General features: G+C 36.8%; 3 protein-coding genes across 3 annotated transcripts; 1 reads left to right on the top strand and 2 right to left on the bottom strand.

The window, feature by feature from the left end:
• The first annotated feature begins 222 nt into the window (after positions 1 to 222).
• LOC147907829 (uncharacterized) lies at positions 223 to 5,382 on the top strand. The gene has a single exon (XM_087412055.1). The coding sequence runs from the start codon at positions 223 to 225 to the stop codon at positions 5,380 to 5,382; it is 5,160 nt and encodes a 1,719-aa protein (XP_087268181.1).
• A 4,667-nt stretch (positions 5,383 to 10,049) lies between these two features.
• Positions 10,050 to 13,248, bottom strand: LOC105153050 (putative multidrug resistance-associated protein lethal(2)03659). Its single transcript, XM_087412054.1, has 4 exons — positions 13,236 to 13,248; positions 11,653 to 11,827; positions 10,598 to 10,727; positions 10,050 to 10,163 (listed from the first exon to the last, which is right to left on the bottom strand). The coding sequence occupies exons 1-4, from the start codon at positions 13,246 to 13,248 to the stop codon at positions 10,050 to 10,052; spliced, it is 432 nt and encodes a 143-aa protein (XP_087268180.1).
• A 2,327-nt stretch (positions 13,249 to 15,575) lies between these two features.
• On the bottom strand, positions 15,576 to 22,042 carry LOC147907828 (uncharacterized). Its single transcript, XM_087411807.1, has 2 exons — positions 16,863 to 22,042; positions 15,576 to 16,803 (listed from the first exon to the last, which is right to left on the bottom strand). The coding sequence occupies exons 1-2, from the start codon at positions 16,913 to 16,915 to the stop codon at positions 16,365 to 16,367; spliced, it is 492 nt and encodes a 163-aa protein (XP_087267933.1). The 5' UTR covers positions 16,916 to 22,042; the 3' UTR covers positions 15,576 to 16,364.
• Positions 22,043 to 23,013: the final 971 nt, after the last annotated feature.

Below are 23,013 nucleotides of genomic sequence, written 5' to 3'. Positions count from 1 at the left end.
TGTAACTGAATACATTAAAGAAATTCTTTTGTTAAATTAAATGAAACGGAGTTCTCTTCACTGTCGTGCATCATATCAACCTTGTGCCGTTTTCTCACTCGAATCTGTCCGCGCGGTGCGCTCTCGCACATTTTCTGGTCCTTCGAGCCGGATTCTCGCCGGCATCCGCAGTGTCGAGTGCATCGCGTTCAGTTTGCTAGTGCTGAAAAGAAAGAGTGAGTGATGGGTAAGAAACTGCAGAATTTGCTGACGAAGCAAAGCGACCTTCGCCATCGCATGGCTCAGTCAGTATCAGATCTGGAGGAGCTCGGCGCAGCGAACATTACGCTGGAAGCCGCCGAGACAGTCGTCGGTCTTCTGGATGGATTGTGGGCGAAATTTGAGGCTCAGCATGAACTCATCATAGAGCATCTTGAAGATGCATTCGCGGAGAGCGAATACAACTCGACCAGAGTCGCTAACTCAGCGAGAGTGACGTACATCACGCAACGAAGTCTCCTTCTCAACCATGTTCGGAAACTCAAGGTGAAGGAACCGAGCTCAGCTTCCAAAACAGAAGGTAATGAGTCTTCCGGAAAACCGTCGCTGCCTCGCCTCAAGATTAGTTCTTTCTCTGGCGCGTTCGAAGACTGGCCTACATTCCGAGACCTCTTCCAATCCATTGTTGGCAGCAATTCATCACTCTCCGCAATCGAGAAATTTCATTACCTGAAAACTTGTCTGGAGGGTCCTGCCAAGGAACTGATTCAACCATTAGCGATGACCGAAGACAACTATCCACGCGCATGGGAGCTGCTAAGCGAGCGGTATGAAAATAAGAGAGAGTTATCTCGCTCCAATTTCTCCAAGTTTACCGCCGTGGCTAAGATGAAGAGCGAAAGTGCGGAGGAGCTCAACCGCGTCTTCAACGCCTTGACCAGGGTAGTCAACGGCCAGGAGAACATTGATAGGCCTATCAACTCTCATGGCTTCGATCTACTAACTCATCTTGCCGTCGAGCTCTTCGATCCAAGAACTCGCCTGGAGTGGGAGTCACTCTCACGCGCCTCGAGCGACATGCCCACTCTTAAAGAGCTAATGAACTTCATAAACCAAAGAGCACTTACTCTTACAGCCGCCAAACCACAATCGCTCAAGGTCTCCGACAACCCGTCGCGATCTGCCAAATCGCATCACGTCAAAAAATACACCGAATCTTCACAATGCGTCCTATGCAAGGGAAAACACAACGTGATGGTATGTGAAGAATTCAAGAAAAAATCCGCGGTCGACCGCAAGGCCGTCGCCGAAACTCACAAGCTGTGCTTTAACTGTCTCGGCTCTCATGCTTTCGCGAAGTGCCATTCGACGAAGACGTGTGCTACGTGCAAGTCTCGTCACCACTCCATGTTACATGACGCGTACGCTTCACCGAAACCTCAAGAAGTCAGCTCACTGTCGGCGGTGCGACGCGACAACAACCACAAGGCCATTTTGCTCGCAACGGCGCGAGTTTCCATCGCTGATCGTCACGGCAATCAGCACACCACACGCGTGCTCATCGATCAAGGTTCGGAAATTTCTCTAATTTCCGAGGCTCTGGTCCAACGCCTACGCTTGCCACGCTCTCGATCCTCAATCGAGGTCATCGGCATCAGCGGCAAAAGCTCCGGGCCCAGCAGGGGAAAGGTGACACTCAAGGTGACCTCGTTTACAACAGGGACCGACTTCACCGTCGGAGCCTTTGTTCTGCCACGTCTGTCGCTTTATCAAGGCTCTCACGCAAGGATCAGAACTGAGTGGCCACATCTAAAGGGGCTCCAACTGGCTGATCCCGACTACACAGCAAACGACGCTATTGAGTTGCTTTTTGGAGCGGAAGTATGCTCAATCATTCTCCAGGATGGTCTCCGCAAGGGAGGCCCCCAAGCGCCTATCGCTCAAAAAACGCTGCTCGGCTGGATCTTATCGGGAGGTTGCGACCAAGTAACCAACTCAGCACAACGCCACTCGCTTCAGTGCACCGTAGATCACGAGCTTGCCGACCTTGTGCACCGCTTCTGGGAGCAGGAACGAGAAGCGCCCGCTCCTGTCGCACTCACGCCAAGGGAGCAGCAATGCGAAGACATCTTCGCGCTGCAGCATCAACGCACTGCCGAAGGACGATACGTCGTGCGACTACCTTTCGCATCTCCGCTGACTACGATGATTGATACGAGAAGATCTGCCGAACGGCTCTTAGACGCCATGGAGCGACGATGTGAGAGAGACGCACGATTCGGCGATCTCTACCGAGCCTTCCTGAAGGACTACGAGGACCAAGGGCACATGGAATTGGCGCCAGAACCTCCGAATTCCAGCGAGGATCGGTGCTACCTTCCGCATCACGGTGTCCTTCGAGAATCCAGCACCACGACCAAGCTCAGAGTCGTCTTCAACGGATCGCAGCGCACAAGGTCTGGTGAGTCGCTCAATACGCATCTATTAGTTGGGGCTAACTTGCTGCCACCCCTCGCGAACGTACTTCTGCGGTGGCGGTGGCATCGGTACGCGCTAGTGGCTGACATCGAAAAGATGTATCGGCAGATTCTCGTTCATCCCGAAGATCAAAGGCATCAATGCATACTTTGGCGCCACAGCATCGACGAACCTATACGCGAGTTTACGTTGAAGACCGTTACTTACGGTCTCGCTTGCGCGCCATTTCTCGCCATTCGCACGCTGCGCCAACTCGCCGACGACGACGGACCGCGTTTCCCTCGCGGCGCGAATGCGTTACGACACGACTGCTACGTTGACGATGTCGTGACCGGAGCGCACGATAAAGACGACGCTATCGCGCTCCAAGTCGAGCTCCGCAACCTCTGCATGGCGGGCGGGTTTTCTCTCCGAAAGTGGGCCGCCAACTGTCAGGAACTTCTTCGCGACATTCCGACTGAGTTCTGCCTCACCAGAGACTCGCGGTCGTGGGAACAAGAGAATCACTCAACGCTGGGATTGCGCTGGTATCCAACTAGAGACGAATTCGCCTTCTCCGTCCCTCCTCGCACCGTCGTCGCGTTCACCAAGAGAGGTCTGCTGTCGGAAACCGCTCGACTCTTCGACCCGCTCGGATGGCTGGCTCCAGTAACCATTCGAGCTAAAATGCTGATTCAGTCGGCCTGGCTGCAGCAGCTAGAGTGGGACACACCATTGCCGTCAACCATCGCTGGAAAGTGGAAGCGGCTCTGGGAAGAACTTCCACTGCTTGAGAAGATCAGAGTCGGCCGCTGGCTCGGCACCGGCAACACAAGCTCTCAACTCGAACTGCACGGCTTCGCGGACGCGTCCGAAAGAGGTTACGCCGCCGTGGTATACCTCCGTATCACCGCAAACAACCAAACGAAGACTCTGTTGTTGACCGCCAAAAGCAAGGTCGCGCCGATCAAGCTCGTTTCTCTCCCGCGACTCGAACTCTGCGCCGCCGCCTTGCTGACAAGCGTGCTCGTGCACACGCGCTCTGTGCTAAACCTGGCGACAACGCCAGTGATCCTGTGGTCCGACTCCAAGGTCACGCTCCACTGGATTCGAGGTCACGCCTCGCGCTGGAAAACGTACGTGGCCAACAGGGTGACACGAATTCAGCAGCAGCTTCCAGAGGCTCAATGGCGTCACGTCCCGGGCAAGGACAACCCTGCCGACTGCGCCTCCCGGGGTCTGACACCAAGTGAGCTCCTCAGCCATTCCTTATGGTGGACGGGCCCCGCCTGGTTGAGCGGGAATTCGTCGCTATGGCCAAGCGTCAACCTCGAGCCCATCAAGGACGTACCGGAGCGACGGGCCACCACACTCGCGGCGGTCATCAAAAGCAACCAAGAGCCGGAAGAACTCCTCAGGTTCTCGGCACTGCACCAATTACTGAAAGTGACTTCCTGGTGCTTGCGTTGGCGTCGCCGCAGTCTATCAGTCGGATCCGGAGATAATGAGCTCCAAGGGTCAGCGCTTCTCCCAGCCGAACTCGACGCCGCACTCCTACAATGGATTCGCATCGTGCAGTCACGTCACTATCAGGAGGAGATGACTGCGCTCGAAAACAAACGCGATCTTGCAAGATCCAGTCATCTTCAGACCCTCAGCCCGTACATGGACGAACACGGAGTCCTACGAGTCGGAGGACGCCTCAAGCACGCAGCGCTGTCTTTCGACGAGCGACATCCTGTCATCGTGCCTCCAAGGTCATGGCTCACTCGCCTGCTGGTGGAAGCCTACCATCGCCGTACTCTCCACGGAGGAGTTCAGCTGACCCTGGGGTTGCTTCGCCTCCGGTTCTGGATTCCACAAGGCCGAGCGGTGGTCAAGCGATGGCTGCATCAGTGCGTGACATGCACACGGTGGAGGGCTGCCACTCCGCAACCAAAGATGGGAAACCTTCCTCCAGGAAGAGTGACGCCAGCGCGACCATTTCTTCACGTGGGCATCGACTACGCCGGGCCTATTTTCATCAGGACAAGCAAAGGGCGTGGGCACGGCGCTCACAAAGCGTTCATCGCCGTATTTATTTGTTTTAGCTCCAAGGCCGTTCATCTCGAGGCTGTTTCAGCGTACACCACCGACGCCTTCCTGGCTGCTCTCCGTCGATTCACATCTCGCCGAGGACTGTGCTCAGACATTTATTCGGATTGCGGCACCAATTTTTTGGGCGCCGATCGGCAACTTCGAGAAATGCTTCGAGCCTCCTCGGCAGAAGGACAAAAGATCGCACACGTAGCTACATCGGAGGGGATTCATTGGCATTTCAATCCTCCTTCGGCACCTCATTTTGGTGGTCTCTGGGAGGCGGCCGTGAAATCGGCTAAGTATCACCTGCGCCGAACCATCGGCGAAACCAGGCTCACCTTCGAGGAAATGAGCACCCTGCTCGCACAAGTGGAAGCATGCCTGAACTCAAGGCCCATGTATGCACTTTCGGACGACGCCGACGACCTCACGGCTCTGACACCGGGTCACCTGCTCATTGGGGCACCACTGCTGGCCATTCCTGAGCCGTCCTGGTCGGACAAAAAGGAAAATTTTCTTTCCAGGTGGCAACTTATTCAGCGAATGCGAGACCACTTCTGGCAGAGATGGTCACGCGAGTACTTACACACTCTGGCTACCAGACCGAAATGGACCAAGGACGCTTTGCCACCACGCCTTGGATCGCTATGCATCATTCGCTCCGAGCTCTTACCACCGAATAAGTGGCCTCTGGCGCGAATCACGCAGCTACATCCTGGAGACGACGGCGTAGTGCGGGTGGTCACAGTCAAAACCGCCTCATCTGAATTAACTCGTCCTTTGATCAAATTAGTTTTATTGCCAGACGAGGCTAACGCGTTTATCTCGCACGCAAATGCATCAAATGTAAAGAAGAGCTTGAATTGATCGCGTGTATTTTCGTGAATCATTTTTTGTCAATGTTATCTGTCATACAACTCTCGTTTACGGTTCAAGTTCTTCCACGAATTCATTGTATTGTATCGCTTGTCTTATTTACAGTTTTTATAATCTCAACGAGCTCGAGGTAACGTCAATACATACATCGTCACGGAGATGACGAGGCGGGCGGGAATGTTTGAGATCGGTAATTCGAAAGGAAAGCAAGAATTCTTTCAGTCGATCGACGTTAATTGTCATTGAACGCATGCACAAATTGAGCTCGTGATTTCATCTCAAACATGATTTTAATCTTCGTTAAAATCATCAAATTCGTCGTTCTTTGTTCCTTTTAAAAAACAATTCGTTACACGCAAACAAGTTGTCGTTACCGGCAACGGACAATCGAAGGTTCTAGAACAATTCAATTCGCGCACGCGAGCGCCGCGCTGCGACGAATACGTCACGCGCTGTCACCAATCCCACGCACGGATTTTCTGTCGCGCATGACTGTTACGTTGAACGTCGCTAGAAAAGAATCCAAAGCGCCAATCAATTTTGTACACCTAATGCCACGTAATAATTACGATTGTGGCAAATTTTTATTGGATTTTTCCCAAAAGGGAAAGCTCAGATCGAAAGCAATAAATGCCTCGATCTCGCCGTCCTCCTTCTTACTTCCAAAAAAGTTCTTAGAGTTCTTAGAGTCGTAATCTCGCTTCGTAAAATCGCCGTGCTAACCGTTTAGTGAAATCGCTATAAACCGAATCTTTCGAGAAGCTTCGAGTAAAATCGCCGAGATTTTCCATCACCGCGATTCCAAGCTCAATTTGGAAAAGGTGACCGCATTTAATATTCTGTTAATCTGATCTTTAATTAATTATATCTTTTGACTTTGTAACTGAATACATTAAAGAAATTCTTTTGTTAAATTAAATGAAACGGAGTTCTCTTCACTGTCGTGCATCATATCAACCTTGTGCCGTTTTCTCACTCGAATCTGTCCGCGCGGTGCGCTCTCGCACAGAATTAATGTAATGCTATACAACGGATAAAAATCTTGTATGGTTACGTAGTCTTCTTGCAAATGCCAGACGCATATTGGGTAGTATAAGAAGTATATAAGAGAGCCCCATTTGGCCAAAACATATAAATAAGAAAGATATATCCTATGATGTCCACGAGGATATTCGAATATGTACAAATCGCAAAACGATCCAATGATCAATAATGGTGCCAGCGCTCTTTCTAGCGTCTCTGCCATAATTTCCGAGTCGTCGGCTAGTATTTTAACTGAATTATTTCTTGCTGCACGAGGCACAAACACATTTTAATATTTTTTACAAGATTTTCAGAAATAGTTTTCGCAGTTCCTTTAGGAACTTTGTGGAACTACACTGTAAGATGCGTACACTGGGAGATAACGTACCTAAATGCCGTTTAATCAACAAATGTTGAACAACAGAATATTGGACACACAGATAATCTAGATCTAAATTAGATCGCCTTTCTTTTCACGGAATTTTTATTTATAGATACGTAGATTAAGGCCACTAGATATGGATCACTCTTGAAAGAATAATTCATATTTAATATTTTATATTTTTATAAAGATTACATTATGGATTTTATTTCATTTCGGTACTTTTATGCGTTTTAATATTGATTAAATTACGTAATGACAATTATTCACAATTAGACTTCATGTATTTATTGTGAATTAATTTACCAAATGTTTTATCTTTTTGGGATTTAATTTTATCTAAACATATCAACTTTTTTCGTTAAATCTATTGCTACTTACTCCTATAAAAGCCATAAGGAATTCTTATATTATACTTATATTATACTTTCTATGAATTTTGTACATATCCTAGTTTATGTCTCACATTTTGTTAGTTATCGATATTAATAAAATGTGCAGCGCTATTGCTAACAAATAAAAAAAAATTGACACTTGAAAAAGACAAAGCAAATGCTAAAGAACCTTATGATATGCATTATTTGAGATATAAAAAATACTATAATTATTTAAATATAATGTTTGTTCCCGAACTAGTGCCTGATCCGCATTTAATGCTTTTACTACTCTATTATTACAAAGTACGAACGATTGTAACATTTGGTCTTTATACAAACGTGCTTAATGGATGTTTTTTATTTTATTTTATGGCTTCTAACGACACATGGTGACTTAAGTTGAAGCTGACAACTTTAATAAAATATTTGATGTATTGAAGATATGTGAAATTATAATGCTCTTTGTAATGTAAAGGTGAGTACAATTATTCATATAATAATAATATAATTTATTAATGTAAAACGTGATGTTAATTTTACTATTATTTTTTATTTTTATTCTCAAAATATTTATATATATACGCACACAATTTTATGTACTTACATGTTTACACTATTATAAATATTTATTTATAAAGTAAAAGGTTTAAACTAAATATGCTGCAAATAAAATTTCGGCTAATTGTTTTGCCTTTTCCCTCTTTTTTTTAATTCACTGTAAAAATTCAGATATATTATTAATAAACACGCATAAGATCACAGGAACCGTCCTATATTTATACGTATGGATGGATTGAAAAAAGAAGCTAATATATAAAGATATAATGAACTTATTATGTTTTATCTCTTTTTGTAATGTAAATTAATGAAAGATGAAGCGCATAATATAAATATAAAGGAAAGTCGCCGATACTGCTATAGGTTTTTTAAGGCGACACTTTCTTATTGCTCAGAAACTAACTACTGCACTTTATTTAATATTACTAACCAAAACATGATCAGTTAACTGTTTAGTTAATTAAAAAATTGTAAATACATAATTCGTATATTTTTGACTTGTTTTTATACAAAATCAGCTAAAACGAATTCTATGAATGCGAAAATAAAATTCTTACGATTTTTTTTTGCAAATTGAGTAATTTAAATAACAGTGACTGTATATGTTATTAATAACGATTTAATAAATACAAAATCAACGTACAATGTAAACCGGCACATCTGTCTGTTAAATACTATGAGTTAACTTAATTTTCGTAATGTTGCTATATAATGCCAAATAACTATATCGGAACAATGGTACAGATAGCATATAAGAAACTATCACGTTATATCTGGCATAACAGCATGTTTTATATCGAAGATAAAAAGATTCTGGAAAATCTTATATACATTTACATGTAGGTATTTTATACAGATAATTCCTGTAAAAAAAAAGAATAGGAATATGTGGTATATATTATATTACTGCCTACTGTGTCAGTTTTGGAGGTATTTTATCGAACGCTTATTTTTACTTATCTTATGAAAAAATTGATTATTACAAAATTACAAATAATGTTATAAAAACTGCTTATATTATCTTATAGAAAACATTTTTTAATTTGTATTTATGTATTTAAAGTTTATTTTTATCTCTTGTTTAATTAAGAAATATTATTTAAAAACAAAATGGTATGGCGGTATCGGCCACCTCTCTCTAAATGTATAAAATAATATTACCGTTATATTAGAGGAAACCAAAGTTTTGGAACTGGTTGTCACACGGATTTAACTTTCAACAAGCTAATAACTCAACCCAAGTATTCTCTTTTTACTGTAGACTGCTGATGAAATTGTGTAAAATGTTCTGCACCAAAAACATATTTGTTATTTACAATATTATAGTCTGCCCGTTTTTACCAAACATAATTATGACAAAAAAAAAGAATTATTTCGTAATTCCATTTTTGCAGACGCGTACTTTAAGACAAATTTCATTAAATTAACTTATTTGAATGTTTTGTTCCAAATGTCTTAAAATTTAGCAATTTTTATTTCTATCTTAGATGGTACGGAATTAAAGCATTTGTCCAATAATAAACATTGTATTATTAAAATATTTACTAAATAAAAATGTAATTCTTATTGCTGAGTCAGAATTCAGATTTTCTTGAATCATATACGAATTTTATGTTCTTATTTATATTTTGTAAATATATAAAATATCCTTTCGAAACAAAATGTTATAAACATGTACGTATATAAGCAATTTATATATTTTATATAATATTTTATATAAAAGGATTTAATATTTTATGAAGGATTTAATTTATGCTGTATTACATTTTATTATATTATTCTTTGTACATTATAATTCTTTTTTTGTTTTCTGTAATTCAGTATTAAAATATATTGCACAAAAAATAATAAATTGTATGTAAACATGAAAATATTCAAATCCAGCAAGCACAAAGTTAAACGTACTGTATCTCTTAGGTATAATTTGTCACATTACAATAAAATTGTAATATAATACGTTTATTAGTTATTTTGTAACTTGGTGTTTAAAATGAAAAAGTGGCTCGCTGTTAAAAATCAGATGATGTTAATTTGATATATTAAGATATATATTTTAATATATATTATATATATTTTATAGATATTTTAATTCACTATAGATATTTTAATTCATGAATTTTTAAAATAAAGTTTCTAATAGCATGATCAGTTTTATGAATCGTTGTATATATATATAACTTTATATACAATATATAGTATATATATTTTTAGTATAAGATTTTTAGAAGTAGAAAATCTATAAAGCGGTCTGTTCTGTAAGCGTGAAGTCGCTCTCACACTCAGTATTTTGCGCCGACAAGTTCAATTCACAATGATCATTATTCTTCTCGCAAGCCTTCTTCGCCTATTCTAAAAGACTTTACGCCATCTGATTGCTCGTCTTTTCCACCATTTGGTTTGTCTTGTAACAGCTCATATGGACAACCAAATTCCTATTGACATGGCAATTTTAATTATCAAATGCATATAAAGACTTTCCTCCAGGATATTACAAAATTTTCCAAAAAAAAGCTTGATTATTCTTTGCATACGTAACATTGAATTTTCAGGAAAAAGTATGTTACTAAATCGATTTTAAACTCTCTGAATAATTTGAAGTAAATTTTCTTTCTAAAGAGTAAAAATTAAGTTGGTCTTGAATAAGAATATCCTAATATTCAATCTTAAAAAATAAAATTTCATTTTTAGAATGAATTTTATATTACAATAAATATCTTTTAGAGATTGAATTAATCATGCTATTAATCAAAATTATTATAAGCAACTTTTTTAGTTATATAGAAAATTATATTTCTTAATTTTGTCTTACAAAATCAATATTCTTCTTAACCCATTCACGCTTTAATTATTAAAACGAAAAATCTACCACGATAGAACCATTCTCCATCACGATGATCCGATTGCTATCTATAATCGTATTCAAACGATGTGCAATCGTGATAACGGTGCATTCTTTAAAACTGCTTCTTATTGTATCCTGAATTAAAGCATCCGTGCTAGAAATAGAATTTTAAATTGAGGGAAATACAAATTTATAAACATGTAAAATTTAGAAATATCTCTCTCTCTCTCTCTCTCTCTCCCTCCCTCCCTCCCTCCATCCCTCACTCTCTCTCTCTCTCTCTCTCTCTCTCTCTCTCTCTCTCTCTGATACATTGCAAAAAATTATGATATAGGTACGATTTTAATGGATATGTCTACCAATCTGATTTAATTTGAAAAGATTTGCTTTCTATTAATCTTAAATTTATTATAAAATGAATGTTTATCGTACCCTTGTAACATATTGTGAAAATACTTTATATCATTCGCAATCATTTGCAAAAGTAGCAACTTAATAACAGAAAGTTTGAATTATTTACATATGGTAATTTATTGCTATATTTCATAGCAAATGTCACGTTCATATTATAATAAACTCTCAATAGTCATCATAACTTGTGTGATGTTACTGTAAAATCATTAAAGGCTAGATCACATTATTATTTTGATCTGTATGTGTCATAACACTATAAATAATTGTTAATTCATCTGTATAATGATGTCACACTTGTAACAAAGCGAATATTCGTACAGTACAATAATTTTACTGTCATATCATATCCGTGACAAGGTAAATATTTGCATGTCATCATAACTTTGTTGCGATTACTGTGATTACTTCATTTGCTATGGAGAATTTATTATAGACATATAATTAATCAATCAAAATTTATTATCTTTACTAAATGATATTTAAATACAATCCTAAAGAATCGTGGAGACTCACTGCGAATCAATATTGGCCGTGATTTCATCGAGAACAAGCAAGCGATTGTTTCTTAAGATTGCTATGGCCAGGCATATGACTTGCTTCTGACAGGCGCTGAAGTTATGACCGCCAGAGAAGATATCGTGGTCTAGTCACTCAGCTCGACTTGCCTTAACACCTCCCACAGCTTCAAATCATCGTACTGATTAAACGGAATCAGATTGTAACGTAGATTCTCGGAAAAGAGCACAGGTTCCTGTAGTATAATGGAGATTTTGCAGCTCAGTTCATTGAGGCCTATCGTGCTTATGTCCCGATCATCGATCTTAATGTCGCCTTCTAGACCTTCATTGAACAAGCGGAAAAATGCCGAGATCAAAATATAAAACAAAATATAAAACAAAATGTATAACATATCAATAAAACTAACTTAATCTTTTTCATTTCTGTGGTCACTTTCAGAGCAAAATTTGTAATATATATTTTTTTAACATTTTTCATTTAAAAATTATAATTATTAATAATCTACAAATTGATATACTTTTTATCAGGTATAATGGTGCTGTTCTTTTTGTAAATGTATATTTGCAGGTAAAATGTTGTGTGGTCAATTATTCACAAATAATTTCCTGTCTTTAAAGTTTGGAGATCTGTTCTAATTTAAAACCTTTTAAGTTTCAATTTTTGTAGCAAAATCGAAATATTTGTTTTTGTAATATGAAATATTGTTTGTATTTGTTATATTAATTTCGAAAATATTATATAACAAATGAATATTTGACCATCTTTCTTAATATAAGTACGACCTCCAATGTCTATCAATAACACGTTTGCTAGTACAATATTTATCACGGAATAACATGTCTTTTGAGTGATCTTATTTCTTTTAAAATATAGCAGCCCGATAAAAAATTTTTTATACATAATTATGCATAAACGGTTGTACACAATTTATAACCATTACAAATAAACTACGTATAAATTAGTTATGTATAACCGTTTATGTATAATTATATACAAGAATTTTTTTACTGAGCTGCTATATTTTAAAAGAGATAAGATCATTCGAAAGACACGTCATTCCGCGATGAATACCAGCAAACGTGTCATTGATAGTCATTGAAAGTCATGCCTATAATGAGGGAAATATTAGGATAAAGTAATGATACATTCATTTGTCATTTTGAAATTAATTTACGATTACAAACAATTTTGCATATTACATGACTATACAAATAAAATTATACAAATACAATTTTTTACAATAAAATAAAAAGTTGTTTTGAAATTATGTCTATGGAAACAGTTATAACCTAATAAAAATATAATAAATGATACGATCATATCCTAAAATTTATTTGAAAATTCTTGAATTTGTACTTTTAGACCCGATAAACTTTATTTAGAAATAAGATTTTGTTTTGCTGTAAAAGTTATTGAAAACAGTAAAAAATGCCATTTTTTGCCCATTTCATCTCAATTTATCCAAAATTCTGATTACACAAATTTTACCAATGGCATTGTGTTTACCAAGAAGAAATTTTCGGGATATGTATATTGTACTTCGGAGAAAAAGAAAAGTGACTTTTTATCGAACAGTGTAATAAGCGTATGCAAACAATTGATAATGATAAACAATAAACATGCAAGATAACAAACTCAGTACGATGCACTATTTATTTAAGCACTAAAGGAAATTTGTACATATTATTTGTTTATAAATAAACTAATTAAAAATCATCGATTTACATACTTGATAGTTTCATTTTCTTCAATAAGGTATGTATATACAAATACATAAATTTGAAATGATCGCGTTTTGAGTCAAAATAGATGAGAGTTTGCGATACTTTATAAATCTAGTGACATTAAAATTGCCCGTACACTACCGCCAGTATATCCATTTTTGGTTTGGGAACTACTTGACTACATATATTTTCTGATCTATCGATAAAATATCGTATCGCCGAAAGTGAATGTGGTTCGTGTCTGTAATACATCCATAGAATAGTCGTACCGATTATTCTTCATACGGAGAAAACAGAAAATTCTCTTATAGAGAATAAATTTTTCTCGTTAACCCGCAGAATATCTTAATGATCAAATATGTCTTTCTGTTAATTATTGCATAGATGAATTCTATTTACATGGTTTTTAGCGACACGTGTCAATTTGAGTTGAAACTGATAATTTTGATAAAATATTTTATATATTGAAATTATGTGCACAATATAATGCTCTTTGCAAAGTGAAGATAAGTAGAGAGACCGTGGCTCGTTGGCATAAGAGACAAATTGGCATTGCGATTTATTTATAAATTTATAATAAAGGAAACAATGGAAAAATTACTGCAAAATATTTCTTTTACATAGATACTTCTTCGTAAGTTTCATTTAAATCAAATAAATATTACAATAGATAAAGAAAAAATTCTGATTCAAGAGCAGGCAAGAAAAACATGTAGTTGTATAATACTTTTTAAGCATTTCGTAATTTCGTATTAATGTTCTTCAGCTTAAAAAAGCAAATCGAATAAGCGATGTATTATTAGTTAAAAGAAAAGATTTTTGTAATAAACAATACGTTATTTTGAGCAACAATGGTAATTTGTTATAATAAGATGATCATGTGTGCAGAGATGCGTTGGCTCATATCGTAAGAAAAGATTAGAACCGCACATATGAACATGCAGTTACAATTTAACTCTGACAAAATTTATATTTAATATTTCTATATCAAAAGAAGATAAAATTGAAATAATATATACTTATTTTTCTATAACAATATTTTGCTATTTAATCATTACAAAATAACTGTTAAAAATACAATTTTTATTAAGAAGTACGTATTTACTATCTCATTTTTATTTCTATTACTTTTCTATTACGTTTTTGTTAATTTAATATAGGATGTATCGTAGAGGTAATTCATATTGTAATATGTATCAATTTACTCCACATATCGGGACAATTAACTATTGTACAATGCAGCATATCCACATTTCATTTATTGCAAAGAAACTATACAGTGTATAGAATCATTAATAATATAAAAATGTAGAGAAAGATTCTCTCTATCATGTTGACATGTATTAATTATAATAATTTATTGTTTACAAAATCTAATGCTGAAATTATAAAAATTGTGCCAATTCGGTCTTCCCTACAATTATTTTAATAAATATAATTTAGTAGTATGAACATAAAACGTGATAGTTAAATTTAATTTTATTATTATTTTTTATTTTTATTCTTAATCAATACAATAAAATTCAGGAAAGGATTAATGAGAATCAAACGCAGATGTAAGAGCGAACATTTAGGAGATGCAGATAATAATCAGATATTACGAAACATTCGACAAAATAAGTAAAGATAGTTACGAAGATAGTTAAGTAATACGATTATCTGATTATCTATTAATATGATTATCATCTGCATCTCCTAAATCTGCGCTCTTTACTCACTTTGAAGTCATTCTCAGGATATAGTAGCAAAAAATCTTCCATTGAGAGCAAGTCACTTGCAAATTGCAGAGATGAAGCAATCAATACAATAAATAAATTTAAATCTATTATATTATTATAACATCACTTAATCAAAATTTAAAACACTAAATAATAAATCCAAGTGATTCACTTGATACGTTTTACAACATATTGTAGATGATTACTTGTGGACGAATTTACATAGTGAAGAGAATCCGAACCAAGAATCGAAATTTTTGTGAGTGAAAAAAAAATATATATATATAATTATATATATATATATATATATATATATAATTGTATATATATAGATTAACATGAATTAATTAAAGTATGTACACACCAACTTTCTGTGTTAATTAGAGATCCAAAGATACGTAAAATTGAATCTTACAATTACTTACGGTAAAATTGTGGAAAAATGGTAATTTATTGATAATTTTGATAAAATTTGTTTCTTATAATTTTATGCACAAATAGTACTGTATTTAATACTATATGTAGTAAATAGAGTGTATTTTAGTAGGTATATAAGGCGGGTTCTAAGCGGGACTAGAGGGGAATGCGGGGTGCGGGGAAGTACTTGTTGGCGCGGGGAATACCTAACGCGGGGGAAAGAGGGGGAAAGGTCTAAGCTCCTACATAATAGGGCTCCTACACAATAGGGCTCCTTTTTTTGTTATCAAAATTTGACCATGTTTTTCTTTAAAAATGCATTGATAATAAAGGTTTGAATTTGACCATGACATATTTTTCTTTAAAAATGCATCGATAATAAAGGCTTGCATGTTAGAGAAAGATAGAGCGCGCGTGCTATGAGTGAAGAAAAGATGGAAGAATTAATAGAGTACGAGTTTCTTTTGTATGATACAGTTTTTTCAATTTTTATGGTTTTTCCTGGCGCGTCGAGGCAAAGGATGGGAAGTAAAAGACAATACACATGAAATAAGGCGAACAAAAAAATGTTTTATTTACATCTTATTACATCGGTTTTCGTACTTATTAAAAACTAAAGCTAATCGTTCGCAATCGATGAGCTGATGTCCATTGAAGATGTCGCTATCACATATAATGTTCTCAGATGCGATGTTGGAGAATCGCTTATAATAAAGGCTTGCATGTTAGAGAAAGATAGAGCGCGCGTGCTATGAGTGAAGAAAGGATGGAAGAATTAATAGAGTACGAATTTCTTTTGTATGATACAGTTTTTTCAATTTTTATGGTTTTTCCTGGCGCGTCGAGGCAAAGGATGGGAAGTAAAAGACAATACACATGAAATAAGGCGAACAAAAAATGTTTTATTTACATCTTATTACATCGGTTTTCGTACTTATTAAAAATTAAAGCTAATAGTTCGCAATCAATGAGCTGATGTCGCTATCACATATAATGTTCTCAGATGTTGGAGAATCGCGTATACTTGGTATCTACCGTATCGACGAGTCGAGCTAATCGTTCGAACGTTACATCCATACACCCGTTAAAGTCAAACATACGGCGTAGCGTCGTTTCGGTCATCATAATGCGTACGGATAAAGAATCGAGACGTACGACCGTAGTATAGTTCAGCATGAAAACACTGATGGTTAGCGGTCCAACGCTTATAAAATTATTCTTGCATTCGTTTCGAAACAGCTTGTAAATATTTCCTCGCTGCTCGTAGAGGCTCTTCCATGTTTCGAGAGACAGCGATAGTTCGTGTCCGCGATGATCTCCAAGGGCGATCTCCACGTAACTCGGTGGGCCAACGTTGATTCCAATTTCCAAAAATTTGTAGCCCGTATTCATCAGATCGTAACGTCTGCTCAGTAAACGCACCGCACGATGCTCCGTACTGTGTACATACATAATGTTAAAAAACGTTTCTTTTGTGCATAGAACGTTGAAACTTACATGTTATATTCCTTCTTCACATCATACGATGCACTGCTCTCTTTAGCATACATTTTTTCAGCCGTTCGTACAAGCGGGTATCGTAAACTGCATCCGTGTAAATGGTAATACTTCTGGAATCGCTAAGAGAAAACAGGTCCTCCCCCCTCTTTCCAAGAATTTCGAATATGTTGCGACACGTTTTATCAAGTCTTTCTACGTATTTTCTTTGTCACGAATTTATACATACGTTTATACATACGTTTATACACACGTACATACGTACATACGTTTATACATACGTTTATACACACATACGTACGTTTATACATACGTTTATACATACGTACATACGTTTATACATACGTATATACGTACATATGTTTATACATACATACATACGTACATATGTTTATACATACATACGTTTATACATACGTACATACGTTTATACATACGTTTATACATACATACATACATACGTTTATACATACGTTTATACGCACATACGTACGTTTATACATTACAAAGGAAGGGAAAAGAAATACATAATAAATACGTTAACGTATTTTTATTTAAAAAATTCTTTTGCAATCACCAGTTATATATTTTCAATACATTTTGTAACGCGCAATTCTTAACATGTTGTCCACATCGTATAATATTAGTAACATCTAGATTAGATAAAGGTTCCATGTGTTCTGTCGTAAACTGCATCCAGGGTCTCAATGTACATGCGTTCTCGCTCATCATCTAGAAGCAAGTTCCGCAGCCACGTTCGTTTCTCGCGTCCCTTGACATACACGACAGCATCAATAAATTTTAATTTCATCAATTAAGTAAAAAAAATCCTATATTCGATCAAAGCTGATCTTATTCCCTAAATATTTCGGTTTGAATTTATATACATACGTACATAGACAATTCTATAAGCCACGCAATAAAGTCCTTTTCAATCTTGAAACTCAATCATGGATGGAACTATAGTGGTATTATAAAATTATGTATTACAATTTTGTGTTCAGACATATTCCCTTAAAAACGATATTCATTAGTTATTGATCACGATTCATTAGTTGTTGATCAAACGGATGTTCACTTATTTATAATCATTGGCGACAAGTATTGCTGAAGTCGGCACGCTTGATAACTGCAAAATTGTGTTTCTACGTATCCAACAGAGTAATCTTACTGCAAAACGTGTTGAGATTCGTCGATTTTCCGTAGAAAAAAATTTTTATATTACACTTATGCAAAATCGTATCTAACGTGGTCACAACTGCCGTACATCGACTTTTCACCGAGAAGAATTTATGCACTTTCATCTGTTAAACTTAAATTATCAACCGAAAAATGCTTTACTATTATATCGTGTACCCACTAATACATGTTGATAGCATTAGTGAACTACAATCAAAACATTTATGACAATTATCAAATAGATATTAAACCATCGTCGAACGTCTATCGAATCACTGTCAAAAACATCTTTCGAATTAACATCTATCAAACATCTATCGAACTGTTATCGAATGTCTATCGCACCACTTTTAATCCTAACTATACACCGGGTTCCCAGAAACATCAACTTCAATTTCTAAATTGAGATCTTTTCGTATTTCTTTTCTTTTTCTTTGAACCAACAGTCGTCGAACGATACCGCCATGTATCATGTTCAACGAATAGAACCATATCAACGTCGACAAGATGTCCGAAATTGATCCGAGTATGATTAAACATCGCGTCACGCGTATGTAAAACGTATGCACGTACGTACATACTACACATAGCGTATATTCTTCATTTTAAGGACTTACAAAATTAGCAGAAATATGACAGTGGTCTGTCAGACTGACGTAACCTTTGGCGTATTTTTTAACATTACAGTTCAAAGTTAAATAACTGACACACTAATATCAATGGAGCAATTACAATTGTCTGGATTTTAATCGAGTCACTTTCAATGCAAATTTCCTTTCACAAAGATTTGTGAATTAATTTTCACGCTGCGGGCCTTGTACAAATTTTCTTTATTATTAGGTATTTATATTTTCTCAGCTATATATTTTAGTATTTTTATTATTATTATTAAATCCTCACTTCTAACAAGCTATGCTTTAATAACGTTTATTATTTCCAAATCTGTGCAGTTCTGAATATTTTTGTTAAATCATACAGTGTCATCTTAAAATATATTAGATATCATATTAGATTTATTATTGTACATAAATGCTGCTTTAAATATTAATATTTATATACATTATACAGGATGTAACTGAAATAACGCCTACTAGTCACATACAGTGTTATTCCTAATAAAATCTAAGTCGAAAAGCCTTCTACTATTTTACAATTTTTGCAATAGTTAACGAGATATAATATTAATTTTTAAATATTGCTGAATAAATGGATAAAATCAATGTATAAGATAATTTTGAAATATCTTTCCGTGTGAAATATTAGGTGTACAACTTTGCTTCCGCCGTTTTCCTATAGATGGCTTTAGCGATAAGTGGTGGTCGAAATAAATAGATCATAGACGTCATACAATAAACTTGGGCAACATAACCCCATAGAAACATTAGTCGATTTGTGTCTGCATCATAAAGTTATCCATTGAAAATGTCAGTTTACGAGCCAAATTCTCATTTGCGGGAGGTTTTAATTTTCTGCTTCAATATGAAGAAATCTGCGGCTGAGACTCATCGAATGCTCTCAAATTCTTATAGTGAGGCCGCTATTAGTGAAAGAACGTGTCGTGAGTGGTTTCAACGCTTCAAGAACGGTGATTTTGACGTCGAAGACCGGCATAACGGTGGAAGAGAGAATGTTTTCGAAGATGCAGAATTGGAGGCATTATTTGATTAAGACTCGTGTCAAAATCAAGAAGAATTGGCACGATCATTGGGAGTGACAAGTTAATAAGCCATTTCAAAACAAAATCTCAAAATCATGAGAATGATTCAGAAGCAAGGAAATTGGGTGCCGTACGAGAGATGTTTATTTGCTTGTGAACAGCTGCTTGAAAGGCAAAGACGGAAGGGATTTCTGCATCGCACGTGACTGGGGACGAAAAATGGGTTCATTATGATAACCCCAAGCGCAGAAAATCATGGGGAGTTCCCGGCCATGCTTCCACGTCGACCAAATAGAATATTCACGGCTCCAAGGTCATGCTCTGTATTTGGTGGGATTAGCTCGGCGTAGTGTATTATGAGCTGTTAAAACCGACTGAAACAATCACAAGCGATCAGTATCGAATGCAATTGATGCGTTTGAGCCGAGCATTGAAAGACAAACGGCCGCAATACAACGACAGACACGATAAAGTGATTTTGCATGCTCGACCCCATGTTGCGAAAGTGGTCAAGACATACTTGGAAACGTTGAAATGGGAAGTCCTATCTCACCCGCCGTATTCTCCAGACGTTGCTCTCTCTGACTATCACTTTGTTTTGATCAATGGCACACGACCTGGCTGACCAGCACTTCCGATCTTACGAAGAAGTAAAAAATTGGATCGATTCGTGGATCGCCTCAAAAAATGACCAGTTTTTTCGATGCGGGATTCGTACACTGCTCGAAAGATGGGAGAAAGTAGTGGCGATGGACAATACTTTGAATCATAAATGTATAACCAGTTTTTTACAATAAAGCCTCGAATTTCGGAAAAAAACGGCGGAAGCAAAGTTGTACACCTAATATTTTAAAGATTTTTCTTTTCGAAATTAATTCTTAAAGATATTTTTAATTTATGTACATTTTATATTATTAATATTTTAACTGTTTTATACGATTTTAGACATTTTGCTCATTGGGTAACTAAAAAAGATATTGAAAAAATTGCAAAATGGTAGAGGACTCAGTTTTTTATAGAAATAACACTATATGATTAATAGGGCGTTATTTCAGTTTTATAACCTGTTATGTACATATACATACATATACACATATATAGGGTGTTTTGAAATTCGAATCAAAGTATTATATAGCAAGAAAGATCTCGAAAAATTAAGTTAAAAAGTTATTTGTAAATTTTTATTTTAAACAGAAATTTTTGAAATATGAGGATACAAATATAACCAGTTACAGCCTATATTTAGATGATCACTTGAATTAGTGAGTGCGCTGAAATATACGCTTACTTACTCTATAATACATATTACCGCATATGCAACTTATCGGCAGGTAGCCCTCTAAGCATGGTCTGTAATTAACCATATTTAAACCTTTATTATTACAAAAATTACTGTTAAAAATAAATAATTACAAGTAACTTTTTCACTTAATCTTTCGAGAACTTTCTTGCTGTAGTACGTAGGCTACTGGCAAAATTTCTGCAAACAATATGAAAAAAAACATGTAAAATTCGGTAAATGGCTTTATTGTTTTTAGTAGTATTGTTTTTTTAGAAGTATTCGCCTTTAAGATCGACATTTTTGCATACGCTCGAACCAATTTTTAAAGCATTTTTTCCACTCTGAGACTGTAACCTCAGAAATCAGTGTACAAAATGTTTCAACAGCTACTTCAGGCACTGGCGACTCAAATCGCTCACCACGCATCTTCTTTTTAATGTTTGGGAACAAAAAGAAATCATAGGTGATAAATAAGGTGAATACGGACATTTTTACTGGATAAAAAATCAACAGTTTGACATGCTGTGTGACAGCTGGCATTGTCATGATGAAGGATGATGTGATGATTTCGGTTTGTTCTACGCAATTCATTTATGATTTCTGGCAAACAAATTGTTGTATACTAATCTGTATTTACAGTCCTTCGATCCTCTAAAGTCATGATTGCCACATGTCCGGTATAACTGAAGAAACAAGCAACCATTTGCTTGGCAGCACTGCGTGAACAAATAACTTTGGTTGGTTTTGATTCATTTTGAAATATCCCAACAGTGGATTGTTGTTTACTTTCGGGCTCATACGAATCCATAGATCCATGTTTCGTCCCCAGTAACGATATTGTAGACCAAATTTGATCGACCTCGGTTGAATTTCTTGAGCATTTCTTTGCTCCATTTAACACGAGCCTATTTTTGAGCTTCGGTCAAATTGTGTGGGATCCAACGATTGCAAAGTTTCCGTACGCTCATGCAAGTGATCTAGAGGTAGTGATCTAGAGGTAGGTAAAAGAATTTTTAAAATAAAAATACGTTAACGTATTTATTATGTATTTCTTTTCCCTTCCTTTGTAATGTATAAACGTATGTATAAACGTATGTACAAGGTGCGTCCCAAAATTTTCCCAACTTTTGAAATAAAACAACAACGGTTTACTTTTTTTTTTAAATTCAAATTGTTTATTCAAAGTAGTCCCCGTCGGACTTAATACAACGTTTGGCACGATCTAAAAGCATTTCAAATGAGTGTTTTATGTCGTTCAAAGGCACGTCCTTCAGAATAGTGGTACAAGCCCTTTGGATGTCTTCTACGTCCACATACCGCTTTCCTTTCATGGACAAATGCATTTTGCCGAATAGGTAGAAGTCACAAGGTGCCATATCAGGCGAATACGGGGAATGGTTGATTGTTAAAATGTGATTTTTAGTCAAAAAATCAGTGACAAGTGTCGAACGATGAGATGGCGCATTATCGTGTAACAAGCGCCAACTTCCTCCTTCGCGATATTCTGGCCGAATACGACGAATGCGGTGCACTAAACGCTTCAAAACGCTTACATAGAATACAGCATTAACTGTTTGGCCTGCTGGAACGAATTCTATGTGCACAATACCCTTGGAATCATAAAAACAAATGAGCATTGTCTTCACTTTTGACTTCTCTAAACGCGATTTTTTGGGTTTTGGGTCGTTTCGCGCCTTCCATTCCGCGCTTTGACGCTTGGTTTCTGGATCGTATTGAAAACACCACGTCTCGTCACCAGTAACAATGCTATAAAGGAAGTTTTGGTCCTTTTTTGCTTCCTTAATAATGTCCTTTGAATGTTGAATTCGATGCATTTTTTGGTCGTCAGTCAACTTGTGTGGAACAAATCGTGCACAGACTTTTTGTAGGCCCAAATGTTCGGTCAAAATGCGATAAATCGTTGATTTGGGGATGTTCAATTCCATTTCCATGTATCTCACTGAAGATTTTGGCTCATGCTTGATGAAATTACGCACAACTTCGATGGAATTTTCGTTAATTGTCGATTTTGG

Source organism: Acromyrmex echinatior, chromosome 12 (genome assembly GCF_024713525.1).
Source record: "Acromyrmex echinatior isolate Ae372 chromosome 12, ASM2471352v2, whole genome shotgun sequence".
In the NCBI taxonomy this organism is placed as follows: Eukaryota; Metazoa; Arthropoda; class Insecta; order Hymenoptera; family Formicidae; genus Acromyrmex; species Acromyrmex echinatior.
Note: the sequence above shows the minus strand (reverse complement) of the source record. Positions and strands in the feature narration are given on the sequence as shown.